General features: G+C 45.6%; 2 protein-coding genes and 1 pseudogene across 5 annotated transcripts in view; all 3 read left to right on the forward strand.

Annotated features, from left to right (window-relative positions):
* The first annotated feature begins 4,431 nt into the window (after positions 1–4,431).
* LOC112581914 lies at positions 4,432–4,529 on the forward strand (annotated as a pseudogene).
* Positions 4,530–5,309: 780 nt separating this feature from the next.
* Positions 5,310–5,742, forward strand: LOC102413047 (small nuclear ribonucleoprotein Sm D1-like). Its single transcript, XM_044935680.2, has one exon. It carries the CDS (start codon positions 5,325–5,327, stop codon positions 5,682–5,684), a length of 360 nt encoding a protein of 119 aa, XP_044791615.1. The 5' UTR covers positions 5,310–5,324; the 3' UTR covers positions 5,685–5,742.
* Positions 5,743–8,402: 2,660 nt separating this feature from the next.
* PRKRIP1 (PRKR interacting protein 1) overlaps positions 8,403–18,085 on the forward strand; it is a 45,405-nt gene continuing 35,722 nt past the window's right edge. The window contains exon 1 of one of the 4 annotated variants that reach the window (XM_044935910.2): positions 8,403–8,614. Coding sequence is in view for 3 of the 4 variants with exons in the window: in XM_044935908.2 (XP_044791843.1) it covers positions 17,951–18,076 (126 nt within the window). In the remaining variant the exon portion in view is untranslated. Of the gene's footprint in view, positions 8,615–16,941; positions 18,077–18,085 lie in introns of those variants that run through there. The other 3 variants (XM_044935908.2, XM_025275090.3, XM_006059465.4) reach the window with 3 other exon arrangements.

An 18,085-nucleotide genomic window follows, 5' to 3' on the forward strand; every position in this document is an offset into this window, starting at 1 on the left:
TGGCTTCACCCCTGCTGCCACCACGGTGAGGGAGTACCAGGCTGGTGCTCAGAACAGCCTGTAACTCAGCTTCTGGCGTCCCCATCCTTGTGGCTGGAACCTGTCTGTGCTTTTGCCCTGGGCCCTGGTGGGTTGGGGTCTACACCAGGCCAAGTGCAAGCCGCCATCCCACAGAGCCGGGGTTTGGGGTGAGGCTCAGGCTGGACAGAGGACAGGGGGCTGGTGAGAGCTCTGTCTGGCTGCCATCTGCCTCTCCATCAGCTGGTGTCTCCCCCCTGGCAAAACGGGTGAGCCCCAGACATCACCCCCAAGCCTGAGGCTTCATCCTTGCTGCCTCAGTGGAAGGGTTTGGAGGTGACCTCATGGGCAGAATGGAGACTTGAATGTGTGGTCTGCCATTCTTCAGCCGTCTGTCCCCCCTTCCTGAAACGATCTACCAGCTGAGAACTCAAAGCAGGAATCTGGGCCGGGGAGTAAGCAAAAAGCACCAAAAGCTGAAACGGGGGCCCAGAGCATGAAACAGGGGGAAACGGTCTGTGCCCACTCAGTATGGATGACAGGCACTGTTCCTAAGGTGTCCCCAAGGTTAAAGTGGATTCAGGGGAGAACGGTGGAAAAGATGACAGCCATCACCCAGGGCCCTCCAAGGGGTGTGGCATGGAGGCCCGGCACCAAGAGGTCAAGAGAAAAGAGGGGCGCTCTCCACAGTGTGACCTCCAGGGTGAGACCTTCAGGCCTGTCACTCAAAGTGGTCCTTCCAGAAAGCCCAGACTCGGTGGGACGCTGGGGAAACCATAGCAATTGCACAGACCGTGGTGACATCCTTAAGATTTGCTCCTCAGCAAGCATTTCCGATGCCTGCCTGGTGCCTGGCCAGGCCCGCAGGTGCCTGGGGTAGCTGGGTGGGCAGCCAGACAGATGAGCTATGCCCAGTGAGTGGGAGGACCCAGTGATGGGGGGCAGGGGGCCGGGGGCAGGGAGTGGGAGAATGATACCAGCTGGGTTGAGAGGGCCTTGAGTGCCAGGCCAGAAATGGAGGGTTTGGGGGGACCAGAACCAGTCTGAAATGGGAGTGGAGATGGTCAGTTTTAGACCCATCAGCCTGGGGTCTAAGGATGAGGGGAGGATGGGTCAAAGAGAAAGTGTTAGCTGCTCAGTTGTGTCCGACTCTTTGTGACCCCATGGACTATAGCCTGCCAGGCTTCTCTTCATGAGATTTCCCAGGCAAGAATGCTGGAGTGGGTTGCCATTCCCCTTCTCCAGGGAATCTTCCCAGCCCAGGAATGGAACCCGGCTCTTGCACATTGCAGATCGATTCTTTATGTCTGAGCTACCGGGGAAGCCCCAAGGATGGGTTGGAAGGGGCAAAAATAGGCCAGGGAGGTTGCAGTGATGCATGGAGGGTGATGAACTGGCCCAGGACAGGGAGAAGGCCAGTGATGGAGGAAGGACCATCCATAGACTGATGGGAGGGCGGAGGATGGGGCGGGGGCCAGGGGATTCCTGGTTTGAGGCTTGGAGGATAGTACGGCCCCTGCTGGACCCGCCTGGATTGCTCCACCTGGAAGGGGCTATGGAGAACATGAGACCCCACCCCATGGCTAAAGAGAGGAAAGAGACATCTTGCTGTCTTCACCAAGAGGCTCTGAAGGACAGTCTCTCCAGCCCAGGACCACGTCATCCAGGCCTTCGCTGTCCATCCCCCAGCTCTTCTTCAGGTAAGAGGTGGGGCTCGGCACGCCCCTCCATGAGCCCCAGCAGGGTGACTTGGTGTACCTGAGAATCTTCAGGATGAAGTGCTGAGAGCTGTGGAGGGGCAAGCCGCTCGGAGGGGGCCCTTGACCCAGAGGCAGATCCACACTGAGGCTAGGTCAGGATGTGCACTTGACCAAGGGTGAAGGGGTCTCAGAGGGCTCCAGGGTAAACCAAGGGTGCAGGGTCTCCCCGGGAGGGTGCCCAGGTCCGACCACATGGGGTGGGTTTTCCCATCCTTAGCCACCCACCAGCCAGGCCAAGAAGCAAGAACTCCTGTGTCCTGTCTCCAGACGTGAGGCTGAACCTGCTCCAAGGAGGTCGCCGTCATAGAACTGCGGTATGTGAGCTGGAGGAGGGCGAGGTCCACGCCCGTGCCCCCGTCAAAATAGAAAGCCTGGTGTTTCGTGGCTCTGAAGGTATCAGTTTCCTTCAGAAATGAAACTGGTGTACCAATGATGGTTCAAATCGTTTTGTTGTTTTTTTTTTTCTGGTGGGCACTGCTAACTCAGCCAAGTGTGAGCCCTTTTGTGGTAGAAGAAGTAAAATTCCTGGCACCTATAAGGGTTCTTTAAAAAAAAAAATCTTATTTGGTTGCGCTGGATCTTCGTTGTGCAGCCAGGTTCTCTAGCTTCTTTGCAACATGTGGGTTCTTTAGTTGCCGACCAACACGTAGTTGCCTCATGTGGGATCTAGTTCCCCAACCAGGGACTGAACCCAGACCTCCTGCTTTGGGAACACAAAGCCCCAGCCACTGGACCACTAGGGAAATCCCCTAGAAAGGTTCTTACTACTACTACTACTAAGTCACTTCAGTCATGTCCGACTCTGTGCGACCCCATAGACGGCAGCCCACCAGGCTCCCCCGTCCCTGGGATTCTCCAGGCAAGAACAATGGAGTGAGTTGCCATTTCCTCCTCCAATGCATGAAAGTGAAAAGTGAAAGGGAAGTCGCTCAGTCGTGTCCGACTCTTCGTGACCCCATGGACTGCAGCCTACCAGGCTCCTCCGTCCATGGGATTTTCCAGGCAAGAGTACTGGAGTGGGGTGCCATTGCCTTCTCCAAGAAAGGTTCTTATCTGCCTAGTATTAAGAGACAGCCAAGTGGTACACATTGCAACATTGTAAATGCTGAGTAATGAATCTCAATCCTTCACCCAAAATCCTTTAAAAAGATGCATCTGGCCTCAAAGGCCATCCTGCAAGGAGGAAGTTTTCTGCAGCGCTCCCCAAAGACCAGGGGTTCTTAATTTCTTTTTTGTGCCTCAGACCTCTCGGCAGTCTGGTGAAGGGTAGGGACCCCTGCACAGGTTCAAAACATTTTTTAAAACTCTAAAATATGTCATCTTGCAAAGAAAACCAACAGTTGAAATATTAAATGTAATCAAAAAGTAATCAAAATATTTTTTTAACTTGTGATGTGTATTATTTGTGTTTTGTTTATTAACACTTTAAATAGCAAGCTCTAGCAGTGCCTCTGTGGACTAAGGTAATTTCAAAGTAGTCTGAGTATAAATGATATTTCAAGGTTTCTGCAACAACCAAGATATGATATGAAAGGATCACTGGTTTCTACGGGTGGGAATGTGTCAGGTGCTGTTACTATTGCTGTGATTTCTCCTTAAATGAAGGAAATGTTTTTTTTTAAGATTTATTTATTTATGACAGCACTGGGTCTTCACTGATGCCTGCGGACCTCGTCCAGTTGCAGCGAGTGGGGGCTGCTCTCTAGTTGCAGTGCGAGGGCTTGTCGATGCGGTGGCATCTCTTGTGGGACAGGCTCTAGGATGTGCGGGCTTCATAGTGGCACACGGGCTTAGCTGTTTAGATTCAGACGGCTTAGCTTAGATGTGCCATCGAACCCGTGACCCCTGCATTGGCAGGCAGATCCTTTACCACTGAGCCACCAGGGAAGCCTAGAGATGTAGTTTTTAGTGAGAGGTTAATTAAAACAAAGATATCATTTCATTCCCATTGAAGTTCATGGGCTCACTCTATGGTTTATCCACAAACCATCCTAGGACATCAGGTGAACAGCCGTGCTCTAAAGAGTGAGGACAGATGGCCTTTTTTGAAACAGAATGTTCAGAAAGAGCAGAGAAACAATGGTGTGATGAGGAATCAGATACCCACCATCCAGAAAGGCCTCAGCTGATGCCTGATCTGAAGGTTGACATTGTAGCAAAAATTAACCTCCTGGTTTCTACTTGAACATGAATGAAGAATCCTGACCGTAGGAAGGGAACTGGCCAAGGAGCCAGGTCTTTCTTAGAGGGTAGAGGAGGCTTGTGTGGTTCTGGAAAAATGATCTCTCACTGACCTTATTCTCTTTGTCTGGCACTGGATGCAGAAAACTAATGAAAGGTTTTATGCTCATGTCAATGTTTGCATTATGGTTTTCAACTTAGAGCCGTTTAAGTTGGACACATATTTGGAAACTAATTGAGATGAAAATGTGGTGCCCAGAAGCTTTAAAGAACACCATCAAATTCACAGAAACAAAAAGTAGATGAGAAGTTACCCGGGGCTAGGGGAAAGGGGAGCGGAAAGTTGCTTAATGGGTCCAGAATTTCTGTGTGGGGTGATGAAAATGTTTTGGAAGTTGCTATGATGATGGTTACACAATGATGTGAATGTAATTAATGCCCCTGAATTGTATGCTTAAAACTGTCTAAAATGGTGCTTTGGTAGCACATACACTAAAACTGCAACAATACAGAGATTATTATTCTCTGAGCAAGGATGACATGCAAATTTGTGAAGCTTTCTATTTTGTAGTAGATGATTGGAAGCATCTCTTTATATATTCCAATTAATAAGTAAATAAAAAAGAAGACATAATTTGAATATTATTTTGAAACTCCCAGCAAATAAACAAATGTAGGCATTAGGCTTCAACAACTGCTAACATCAAAAAAAAAAAAGGAAAGCAATAGTCAGACATTGATCTTATGTCTAGAAGGGGATGCAGCTCCACTGTTTAAAGAGTTGAAGTGTTTTATTTATTTTTTTTTTTTGAGTTGAAATGTTTTAACTTCACAGTGGCAATAGTACAATCTGTGTATGGTTTTCATTTTGCCCTAAAAAGGAGAACAGTTTCTTTTCATTATGTACTCACAAAAAGGGTTACTGTCTCCAGTCTATAAAGAATGGTGTCATATACATTTTTAAGTGTCAACTTTTATGAGAAATATACATATGTAGTCACAATAAAGATAAACAAAATTAAGATAAGCTGTTTTTAAAATGAGCAGAGCAGCAGTGAGACGTGGGATGATTTCAAACAGCTAAATATACGTGTGATTGGAGGCCCTAGAGGAGGGGAGAGGGCGAGATAAGAGGACCCCCAAAATTGAGGAAATCGTTGCTAAAATTTTTCAAAATTTGATGCAAACTGTAAACCTACAGATCCAAGAAACTCAACAAAACCCTAAGTGCAAGAAACATTAAGAAAATTACATTGGCGTCAGAGCCCTGAGGGTAAGTGTTTCCCGCTATTCATACACCCAACCTCGGCTCTCGGTGGTCGGATTTCGTGTCCTATCGGCCGAAAGGGTGACGGCGCCACCAGGATGAAGCTCGCGAGATTTTTGATGAAATTGAGTCACAAAACTGTAACCATTGAATTAAAGAATGGAACACAGGTCCATGGAACAATCACAGGTGTAAATGTCAGTGTGAATACACATCTTAAAGCCGTGAAAATGACCCTGAAGAACGGAGAACCTGTACAGCTGGAAACACTGAGTATTCGAGGAAATACCATTCGGTATTTTATTCTGCCAGACAGCTTACCTCTGGATACACTACTCGTGGATGTGGAACCAAAGGTGAAGTCTAAGAAAAGGGAAGCTGTTGCAGGAAGAGGCCGAGGCCGAGGAAGAGGACGTGGCCGAGGCAGAGGAAGAGGAAGAGGGGGTCCTAGGCGATAATGTCTCTCAAGACAACTATCTCAAAGTATAGTTGAATGCAAGCAGAAGGCAAAGTGACCCAGTGTTCATCAAGGTGGGGATAAACGGTAAAGCACAAGTTGTGAATAAACATGTGACTCCTGACTTCATGGGACTAACAGGCTGAAAGGAAAACATATACACAATGCAAATTGTGAATACTCTGACGATACTTTGTATTATCTTGTCTGTTTTAAAAACCGTGGAAGCGCATTTTAAGTCAAATGCCAATAACAAAAAATGTTCTACCTGTAAAAAAAAAAGAAAAGAAAATTATATCAAGACATATCATACTCAAATTGCTTAAAGTCAGGGATAAGGAGAAAATCTTAAAAGCAGAGAAAAGAGACATATTACCTGTTTCTCCTTGGACAATAGTTTTCTCCTTGGAAATAATGCAAGCAAAATGACAGTAGATTAACATCTTTAAAACTGTCAACCTAGAATTCTATACCCAGCAAGAATATTTTGCAAAAAATGAAGGGAAAATGTAGAGAAAATTAATGAAATTAAAAAGTCGGTTCTTTGAAAAGATCAACAAATTTGGCAAACCTTTAACCAGACTGGCAAAGGAAACTAAAAAAAAAACTAAAATTAGAAATAAAAGTGGAGACATTACTATTGACTTTATTGTAAAAAATACTGTAAGAGAATACCATGAACAATTATATGCCTGTTTACTCAGTCGCGTGCAGCTCTTTGGGACCCCATGGACTGTAACCCGCCTGACTCCTCTGTCCATGGAGTTTTCCAGGCAAGAATACTAGAGTGGGGTTCCATTTCCTTCTCCAGGGGATCTTCCAGACCCAGGGACCAACCCAAGTCTTTTGTGTCTCCTGCATTGGCAGGTGGATTCCTTACCACTGGTGCCACCTGGGAAGCCCATAAACAACTATGTGCCAAGAAACTAACTAATCCAAGAGAAATGGACAAATTTATTGAAATACAGAAATTGCCTCAAGTGACACGAGACAAAATAGAAATATTCAGCAGGCCTGTAACTAATCAAGAGATTGCATCAGTAATCAAAAACCCCTCAACTAAGGAAAGTCCAAAACCAGATGGCTTCAATGGTGAATTCTACCAAACATTTAAAGAATTAACATGAATAATACTCCAACTCTTCAAAAGAAGTAAAGATTCAGAAAGTATATGAGGTGCCTAGAATAGGCAAATGCTTAGAGACAGAAAGTGGAACACCAGGCCCTGGGGGTGGAAAGAATGGAAAGTTGTTGTTTAACAGGGACAGAAATAGGTTAAAAGTAAAAGGAAAGAAAATGATATGCTATGCTGTCACTAATCAAAAGGTAACTGAAGTGGCTATGTTAATATCATATAAAATAGATTTTAGAGTAAAGAATATTTACCAAGGACCAAGAAGATCATTTCGTAATCATAAATGGGTCAGTTAATCAAGAGGGCATAACAATCCTAAGCAATTATGTACACTAACAATAGAGATTCAAAATACATAAAACAAAAACTAAGAGAAGTACAAGGAGAAATGGGTATTCATAAATTGTAGTCAGAGATTTCAGTACTACTCAATAGTTGATAGAAAAATAAGCAGAAAAGCAACAGGAATAAGAAGACTTAAAAACGCCATCAACTAACTTGACCTCATGGACATGTGTAGAATACTCCACTCAACAACAAAAGGATACAAAGTCTCTCAAGTGCACAGTGGCCATTCACCAAGATACATCATGAGGCAAGTCCCAATAAAATCAAGAGGGTTCAAGTCATATGCACGGACCACATGGAGTTAAATAAGAAATCAGTAACAGAAAGATCCTTGGAAAATCCCCACATGTTTGGAAGTTAAATCACACACTCCTAAATACATCAAAGGATAAGTCAAAAAGGAAATTAGAGATTGCTTTTTCTTTATAATTATTTAGTTAGCTATTTGGGGCTGTGCTGGGTCTTTGTTGCTGGATGTTTCTCTAGTTCCATTGAGCAGGGGCTACTCTTGATTGCAGTGCATGGGCTTCTCATTGTGTTGGCTCCTCTCATGGAGCGTGGGCTTCTCTCCTGGAGCGTGGGCTGTAGGGTGCCTGGGCTTCAGTAGCTCTGGTTCCCAGGCTCTAGAGCTCAGGCTCAATAGTTGTGTGGCTCAGGCTTAGTCGCCCCGAGGCATGTGGGATCTTCCCAGACCATCGATCTACCGGGTGTCCCCTGTACTGCAAGGCTAATTCTTAACCACTGAACTACCAGGGAAGCCCTAGAGAGTATTTTCAACTGAATGAGAATAAAAGCACAACATTAGAAGGTGTGGGAAGCTGCTCTAACAGAACCTCAGGAGAAATTTACAGCACTAAATGTCTGTCTTTAGAAAAGAAGAAAGGTCTGAAATCAATGATTTCAGCTTCAGTTTTTTTTTTCAGGTTCAGTTTTAAGAAACCAGGAAAAGCAGAGCAAATTAAGTAAACAGAAAAAAAAATGGAAATAATAAAGATCAAAGAGGAAATCAATACAGAAAAATCAATGAAACCAAAAGCTGGTTCTTTGGAAAGATTAATAAATGCTCATCAGCTGATTCTGTGTCTCCTGAATTCACTCCCCTAGTTCAAGCATGTGAAAGAGTTGAGAAAAGGGAGAAGGAAAAAAGGAGCTACAGGTGTGCTGAGTTCCTTCCAAGGAGGCACGTGGGGCATGGTGCTTTCCACTTGGTCCCTTGCATCTGAGAAAGGGTGACTGGTTCTCCATCTCAGGTCTGAAAACGTCTTTTAAGCAGCCTGCGACCTCAGGACAGAGGAGTCGGCACGTCTGGAGGTTCTTTAGATCACGTGGCAGGAGAGGCCTCGGAAAGACTCAATATTTGGTCCTCTGAAGCATACAAGCAAGTGCCCTCAGGAGGAGCCCTCTCTAGACTTTGGCCAGGCTGAGAGAACGCCGAGGCATCCAGCTAGGTAGGAACGGCCTCGTCACCTTCCCTCTTCTGTCCCTCGGCCCCCACCAGAATCAAGACAGTAACAAGAAAGCGAGGGGACAGAATCCACCCACAATCGCCTCCCTGGACTGAAGGCTCTCTCCTGCCTCCAGCCTTAGCTGGGGAAGGAAGAGAAGTCTTAACCCTGAAAGGGAAATGGTTCCTCCACGTGGCCCTGGCAACCACGTGCGTCTCTATCTGGGTCATGTAGGCAAGACTTAACCACAGCTGACCTCAACCTTGGCAGGACCCCGTGTGGTCCTCCCAGAACATGAGAACTTAGGAAGCTTATGGAGGGGCTTCCTCTCCCTCTTCCAGGAAGGCCTATTTTCTCCTTTCCTCCTGGGCTCTAATGACACAGGAGGCTTTCTGCCTCGCCCATCTTAGAGTACATCTGCAGGTTATCAAACTACGCAGAACTGACTCCTGGCTGTCAGGATGCCCCACCCCTCATGTTGCATTGCCATCTCTTGTTTTGGGGTCATCCTTTTGAAGAAGGGTCATGGGAAGCTGCCACCTTAACTGATCTTGCTTTTGCTCTCAATGTACATGATAAACTGTCTGAATTGAAAAAGATTTGTTTCGGAAATTCCCTGGTTGTCCAGTGGTTAGGGCTCCATGCTTCCACTGCAAAAGGCATGGGTTCGATCCTTGGTCAGGGAGCTGAGATGCTGCAAACCTCGCACACAGCACGCCAAAGTAAATTAAAAATAAAAAGGTGTGTTTCTTCACTGGCCAAATCTGTCAACCTTGCTTGATACCCCTTAGTGAGTGTGAGGTTGCGTCATAACTCATTCTGAACTGGGGCTGTGTCCTGTGATTTAGAGTGACGAGGGAACTCGATTTAGTCTCCATATGAGATGATGGGTGCTAATTAAATTTTGCAGTAATTATTTCACAATAGATATAAGTTGAAACCACCTTAAACTCTAATTCCACTGTGATCAGAAAATGTGTCTGGTATGATTTCAGTCTTTTGAAATGTATTGAGACTTGTTTTATGACCCAAGTACAAGGTCTTTCTTGGTGACTGTTCCGTGCACGCTTGACAAGAATGTGCATCCTGCTGTTCTGGTTGGAATGTTCTATAAGTGTCAATTAGGTCAAGTTAATTGAGAGTATTGCTCACATCTTCTATATACTCATTAATGCTTTTGTCTGTGTTTATTTCTTTATTTTTACTAACTGCCAAGGCAGCAGTGTTAAAACATCCAAATATGCTTGTGGGTTTGCCTGTTTCTCCTTTTAGTTCTGCCAGGTTTTTTTTCCCCTGTACTTTGAAGCTCTGTTATTAGACTCAAATCCATTTAGGTTTGTTATGTCATTCTGTTGAATTTATCATTAAGAAATGACCCTCTGTATCTCTGATAGTACTCTGTCTTACAATCTACATTGTTATTAATAGGGTCACCATTCCAGGGACGGGGGAGCCTGGTGGGCTGCCATATGTGGGGTCGCACAGAGTCGGACACGACTGAAGCGACTTAGCAGCAGCAGCAGCAGCAGCAGCTCTGTTAGAGTTGATATTTGCAGGGTATACCTTTTTTTGTCTTAATGTTTTCAGCTTTTCTATGTCCTTATGCTTGAAGTGTGTCACTTGTTGAGAAGCATACAATTGGTTTGTTGTTGATTTTTTTTTTTAACTCCAGTCAGGCAATCTCTGTCTTTTAGCGATTGTATCTATCATCTGGCTACTTGTTTTCCATTTGTTCCAGCTGATTTTTTTGTTCTTCCTTTCCTTTATTTAATCTTTTGGATAAATAAGAATTATTTTTATTATTGTTTTATAGCCTCTATGACATTTTAATTATACCTTTTTATACATTTTTTTCAAATGGTTAATCTCAAGATTACAGTATGCCTTCTACTTTATTACAATCTACCTTAAATTTGCATTTTGCAACTTCAGGAAAGATGTGGAAATTGACAACAGTACAATTCCGTTTATACCTCTTCCCTCAGCCTTCTGCATTGTTCGCTAGTTTACTTCTACGTGAATTAGAAACCTCAGTATACAATGTAATTATTGTTGCCCTAAACAGTTAGTAGTCTTTAAAACGTTTTTATATGGAAAAATATACAAGACATTAAATATATTACTTTAACCATTTTTAAGCATACAGTTTAGTGGCATTAAATACATATTTGTTGCACAACCAATACCACCATCAGTTTCAAAAAAAATTTTTGAACACTTAACTCCTCATCCCCTCCCCCACCCCACCCGCCCAGCACCGTCATGTCTCCGTGAATTTGACTTCTAAGTGCTTTGGCTAAAAGAAACATGCAATGCTTGACTTTTGTGTCTGCCTTATTTCACTTAGCATAGTGTCTTTAAGGTTTACCTATGTTGCAGCATGTGTCAGAACTTCCTTTTTTAAGGCTGAATAATATTCCACTGCAGGTGTACCACCTTTGTTTATCCATTCGTCTGTCACTAGCTATTTGGATGGTTTCCACCTTTTGTATGTTGTTAATAATAGCTGCTATGAATGCAGTATTGATGTTCAGGTATCTGTCCAACCCCTGCTTTCGATGCTTTTAGATATATATCCAGAAGTTGAATTGCAGGATAACGTGGGAATTCTATGCTGGGCTGGAAGAAGCACAAGCTGGAATCAAGATTGCTGGGAGAAATATCAATAACCTCAGATATGCAGATGACACCACCCTTATGGGAGAAAGTGAAGAGGAACTAAAAAGCCTCTTGATGAAAGTGAAAAGAGGAGAGTGAAAAAGTTGGCTTAAAGCTCAACATTCAGAAAACTAAGATCATGGCATCTGGTCCCATCACTTCATGGGAGATAGATGGGGAAACAGTGGAAACGTTGTCAGACTATTTTGGGGGGCTCCAAAATCACTGCAGATGGTGATTGCAGCCATGAAATGAAAAGACGCTTACTCCTTGGAAGGAAAGTTACGACCAACCTAGATAGCATATTCAAAAGCAGAAATATTAGTTTGCCAACAAATGTCCATCTAGTCAAGGCTATGGTTTTTCCAGTGGTCATGTATGGATGTGAGAGTTGGACTGTGAAGAAGGCTGAGCGCTGAAGAACTGATGCTTTTGAACTGTGGTGTTGGAGAAGACTCTTGAGAGTCCCTTGGACTGCAAGGAGATCCAACCAGTCCATCCTAAAGGAGATCAGGCCTGGGTGTTCATTGGAAGGACTGATGCTAAAGCTGAAACTCCGGTACTTTGGCCACCTCATGGGAAGAGTTGACTCATTGGAAAAGACTCTGATGCTGGGAGGGATTGGGGGCAGAAGGAGAAGGGGACGACAGAGGATGAGATGGCTGGATGGCATCACCAACTCGATGGACATGAGTTTGAGTGAACTCCGGGAGTTGGTGATGGACAGGGAGGCCTGGCGTGCTGCAATTCACGGGGTCGCAAAGAGTCAGACACGACTGAGCAACTGAACTGATGTTTAATTGTTGGAGGAACTGCCATACTGTTTTCCATAATTTTAAGTTTTTCTCCATTTATTTGTACATTCCATGTTTCTTCCTTCCTTCCTAAAGTTCCAAACTAGCTTTGGAATATGTTCCTTCTGCCTTCGGAGGGGGGCATAGTGGTGGTCTTTTACTGCAGATCTATTGGAGACAAAGTCTCTCAGCTTTTGTTTGTCTACAAAAATTTGCCTTTTTTTTAAAATATTTTATTTTTAATTGAAGCATAATTGCTTTACAGTGTTGTATTGGTTTCTGTCATATTTCAACACGAGTCAGCCATAGGTATACACATATCGCCTCCCTCTTGAGACTCCCTCCCACCCCTCTAGGTTGTCACAGAGCACCAGGTAAAGCTCTCCATGTCAGACAGCAAATTCCCACTGGCTATCTATCTTAGTTTGCCTTAGTTTTTACAGAATATTTTCACTAGCCATAGATGGCTAGGTTAGCAAGGCCTTCTCCTTTCAGCACCTAAAAGGCATCATTCCGTTTGTTCTGGTTTCTATAATTACTCTTAAGAAGTAAGCCATTGTTATTGCTATTCCCCTGAGTTTAATGTACGTTTTTTCCTGTGGATATTTTAGATTTTTCTCTCTATACCTTTGACTTTCAGAAGTTTGATTCCGGAATGCCTAAGTATGGTGTTTTGGTATTTATCCTGCTTAGGATTTACTGAGCTTCTTGAATATGTGAATTTGCATCTTTCATTAATTTTAGAAATTTCTCAGCCATCATCTCTTCAAATGTTACTTTGGTGCCTTCTTTCTATCCTCTCCTGCTGGGTCTGTTTTTCAACATAGACTTTCCTCCAGATACAGGAAATGAGAATCTCTTTAGGTGCTGCCACGTGGGCAAGTCTTTTGGTGCTAGGTTTCATTGGCTGCCCTGAGTCTGTTGTTCTCCTCTTTCCAAATTTTCTAGGGCAGTAAAGAAAAACCAGCCAACTCTACAACTCATATCATAGTCATTTATTTCATATCCTTCAAGATCTAAGGCAACAACATAAGTGATCCACCTCAGGTGAGATTTTTGGCAACTGATGCTGTATCCAAAGAAGCAGAAAGACATGGGCGTTTGAGATGGGCAGCTGTCAGCTTATATGGTAAACTCAAAGGGAGCCCAAAGAGATGTGGTTGTGGTGTCAACAGCAGCTCCTATACAGGATAATGGGCAATGAGGGAAGTTCTTTGGAGAAAAATACTAGCTTAAAAATGCATAAAGAATGCTGAAATTAGAAGTTCACTGCTTTGTAGCACTCAATGAAATAATGGATCCAGGAACACCATTATAGTCTGCAAAAAACCATTAGGTCAGGTTTTTGGAACTTTATAATGGATGGATTATACTGTAGACTTCTAACCCCCAATCAATCCTAACCTGACTAAAAGCAGAAAAGCCAGTCACAGTGGGGACCCTCAGGTCAGACGGAGGAAAGAACACAGCACCTCCTGTGAGGCAAACAAGCCAACAAAAGTGAATCTGAATTTAAATCCAGTCTCTAGATTTAACTGTGTTTACTGCCCCCAAGAAAATAATAATAATGATAAGGCTATAGAAGGACATGTGAAAAGATACTTTTAAAAAAAGTAGTGGTCCAAATCCCAAACTGAGAAATTCTATACGAAAAAATATTCTGTTTCCTCAACAAATAATTGTCATGAAGAAGAAAAGGGGAAGGAGAACTGATGTAGGTAAGATAAGGCATGAGAACTAATGAGAATAATCCAATGGTTAAAAAAAATTATGAGACAATTGAGACATTTTAAAAATTGGGTGTTAGTTGATACTAGGGAATTACTGTTAAAGTTAGATAATGGATACATGGTAACTACTTGGTATTCTGTCTTCTTAAGACTGTTTATCTTCATGACTAAAATTTTTGGAAAGCGGTTTTGTGATAGAGAAAAGGAGAGCGCATGCAGAAGGATGTAGATTCCGGGGAGATGGAGCATGTTTTTATGCTGAAGGAGAGAGTGAGGACCCCGGAAAAAGAAGAAATTGCTGGTGGAGCCAGCTCTGGAGAGTCCTGGGAGACAGGGTGCTGGACCCAGGTGGCTGGCCTTGTCAAGGATTCCAGCTCCTGTCCTGTTCACAGATTTGATCTTCATTAGCCCTTAACTCATCCCATTAGATGCGTGTAATAATTCCCATCTTAGAGATGATGAATTAAAACTCAGAAAGGTTGATGACTCACTCAGGGTCAAAAAACTGTAAATGGCAGATCCAGGATTTTTAATTTTTTTTTTTCATTCAGCTGCACCAGGTCTTAGCTGCAGTATGCAAACCCTTGGTTGTGGCACGTGGGATCTAGTTCCCTGACCCAGGCCCCCTGCATTGGGAGCATAGTCTTAGCCACTGGACCACCAGGAAAGTTCCTAGATCCAGGATTTAAACCAAAGTTTCTGTGCTTCAAGCTTTTGTGGTCTGCATGGCTGCGAGACAGGCTGAAATGTCTCATGGGATGGGGAGGGTGACATTTCAACCGTTGGAGGTGAAGAGGGAACAGCAGATTCAGACTTCATGACTGATGGCCTGTGTTCCTCATGAAGCTGGGTGGGAGGTTCTTGAGGACAAGAGTACAGGCTCTACCGCTCTTTCTGGGGCTGCCAAGGAGCTGGAGGGTAGTGAGTCACTTTCCTGGTCCAAGACCATCTTTGCCTGCCAGTGAGACAGAGGTGTCCCCACAAGGAATTCAGCAGGGAGAGTGATCAGGTCCCTCTCGTGGCCCTTTCCCACTCCGCTGCAGCTTCAAGAAACATGGATGCAATATAGAGAGTGTTAGTTGACCCAAGCTGCATGTGGGTACACGCGTGCTCAGTTGCTTCAGTCGTGTCTGACTCTTTGCAACCTCATGGACTGTAGCCTGCCAGGGTCCTCTGTCCATGGGATTCTCCCAGCAAGAATACTGGAGTAGGTTGCCATGCCCTCCTCCAGGGGATCTTCCCGACCCAGGGATCAAACCCTTGTCTCTTAGATTTCCTGCATTGGCAGGTGGGTTCTTTAGCACTAGCACCAGCTGGGAAGCCCATATGCATCAGCACACAGTGGAAAACTTACAAGAAAAGCTCATGCAAGCTCAGCTGCTACTGAGAGCCCCAGTAAGGGAGGGGATGTCCGAGCCTCCCTATCTCACTGTGCTCTGATTGCACCTGAACTTCTGTTCTCTGCATAGGTCTGCCCTGCCCCTGGGTGGTGACCTGTGTGCATGGAATGAGGCCAAAGAAGGAGCCCAAGAATCTTGTCTGGGTGCCAAAGAATCTTGTCTGGGTTCTTTGGGGGCCTTAGGCAACAGAGAAGGGAGAGATGAGGCAGGCTGCAGGGAAGAAGCAGGACCCATTGCATAAAGAATTTTAAACCAACGAATTGGGTTACGTTGTGGCTTTATGGCATAATAATAATTAAGAACTTTGGCTTTGAGGTCAGACTCATTGTGATTATCCCAGCTCCATCATTTACTGCAAGCTTGGGCAAGTTACTCAATCTCTCTGGGCCCGGTTCTGGTGCCTCAGGGGTCCCGGGAGCTTGTGGGGCTGGGTAAAGCTTTGTTGCCCTCTGGTGGCAGACAGAGAGTGTCACTGAGAGTCTGAGTCCACTCTCGGACAGCTGGTGAGGAGTGAGGATGGACACTCTTTCCTCCCACAGAGCAGACCTCAAATCCGGCTTCAGCATTAGGAGGGTGCCAACTGGAGGGCCCCACCAGGGTCTGCTGAGGAGCCTTGGTCCATCTCTCCATGACTCACGAGGTGACTCAGGCCCTCATAGGCGCCAGCCAAGCTGGGTTTGAGTCTGGGTGACCCTGAGTTGGTCTCTTGCCCCTCTAGGCCCTCTCAGTCCTTATCAGGATGACAAACATGTCAAAACACTCAGACTAGGCTTAGACATTGAGGTTGCTATTACCTACATGCCTTAACTCTCTCTCCCCCACCTTTGTCCATTCATTTATTTCATTCACTTAACTTCCAGCCAGCAGCTGTCTGCCAAGCACCAGCTCTGGGCCAGACCCTGAGCTGGGGTATCAGGGACATGGCTGCCCTCTTAGCTCTGTAACTGTCTGTTCATCTACCGTGGTGTGCGCTTTCATTCACGGAGGATCCATTTCTTTACTGAGTGTTCATTCATTCTTTCTCATACTCACTAACTTCCTCATTCACTCATCCATCCATCACTAGGTTATCTCAATTGCATATTCATTCATTCTTTACTTTTTCAGACTCCTTTCCTTCCTCTCTCCCTCATTCCTGTGTTCTGCAAGCATTCTAAAAGCACCACTCTAAGCCAGAATTAGATGCTGTGTTTCTGGCACAACCCTCTCCCCAGACTTCTAGGTAGACAGATGGTGAGGACACCCTGTGACTGCCACATGCCAGCCATCGGGACTCAGAGCAGGGGGAGCACCAAGAAGGGAGCAACTGACTGCCTGGAGGAGGAGGCCGGGTCGGGGCAATCAGAGAAGGCTTCCTAGAGGAGGTAGCATTTAAGCCACATCAAGCAGGGTGTGGGGCTTCCCAGGTGGTACTAGTGGTAAAGAACCCTCCAGCCAGTGTAAGAAATGTAAGAGGTGCTAGTTTGATCCCTGGGTTGGGAAGATCCCCTGAAGGGAGGGCATGGCAACCCACTTCAGTCTTTTTGCCTGGAGAATCCCATGGACAGAGGAGCCTGGAGGGCTACAATCCATGGGGTTGCAGAGTCAGGCATGACTTAGCAACTAAACAACGAGGAACACACCTGTAGTTGAACAAATTGGGTTTATCGCCTCAGTTTGAGAAGGAAGACTGCATTTACCTCAGTAAGACAGTGTTTAGGGGATTCCCTGGCGGTCCAGTGGTTGGGACTCCACACTAGAGTTTAATCCTTGGTCAGGGAACTAAGCCTGCAAGCTGCGCTAATGGCCAAAAAGAAGGGTGGGGAGGTGGTTAAAAAGGCTTAGTATGGAATTTGGGCCTGGGTTAAGTGATTTGGGGGAGGATTTGAGTAAGTGGGCTTTTACTCTGGAATAGATGTTAGGAATCAGGGACAATTTTATGATTGAAAGCCTTAAATATTTAAAGTGGAAGTCTAACCGGATAAAGAAGCAGCGATTACTCGTATTAGTCAGAATGGGGGAAACGTTTGGTCTTTTTCTTGTTCCAACGATATTCTTGTTTTCATCTGACTTTAAACGTGATTACGGAGCAGTCTTGTTTATGCCTTGCGACATCATGGCCCTAGAATGGCTTTGCACGATAGTGGTGTTTAGGAAATTGTCTATGTCCAACAGGAGAATCCCAAGGTCTAGCTGTGAGTGCCAGGCCAGCTCCCAGATGCAAGGGGCAGCGCTCCTGTTTCTCGTAGGAAAGGCCCGTTCACGGGACCGAGGTGTATCTGCTGGGTGCCAGGCGCAGAGTGATTCGAGGCGGACAGAAGAGATACGGCCTCAGTCCTCCGGGAGCCCACATTGACGTCTGTGCTGTCTTAAACAGATCGTCCGCAAAGGCAGAGGGAGTGGACCAGACCCAAGGAACAAAGGCCCGGGGGAGGGAGTGGGGAGTGTCGAGAGAGTTAGCAGGGTGGCGGGCGAAGCCACGACTCGCGCCGGGACTGCAGAGGTCGGCGGGGGCTAGACCCTCGAGCACACAGGGCCACCTCTCCCCAGGAACGTGGGCGTTCGCTGCGCTGATCTGCTCAGAAACAGGGAAAAGAAATCAAGCCGCTTTAATCAAAATAACCCACCCGGGCCTCGAGCTTATGAATATTCAGCAGCCTGCTTCCGGCGGGCAACTCCGCTCCGGCAGCGCCCACCTAGGAGACTGCGGTTGCGTCACTGGCGCGCGACTCTGTCGTCACAGACACGCGCCGCCGCCCGCCTGGGAAGGCAGCTGTCATGGCGAGCTCGGCCGCCTCTTCTGTGAGGCCGCCGAGGCCCAAGAAGGAGCCGCAGGCGCTCATCATCCCCAAGAATGCTGCGGAGGAGCAGAAGCTCAAGTTGGAACGGCTCATGAAGAACCCGGTGAGACGG

The sequence above is a fragment of the Bubalus bubalis genome, chromosome 24 (genome assembly GCF_019923935.1).
Source record: "Bubalus bubalis isolate 160015118507 breed Murrah chromosome 24, NDDB_SH_1, whole genome shotgun sequence".
Lineage (NCBI taxonomy): Eukaryota > Metazoa > Chordata > Mammalia > Artiodactyla > Bovidae > Bubalus > Bubalus bubalis.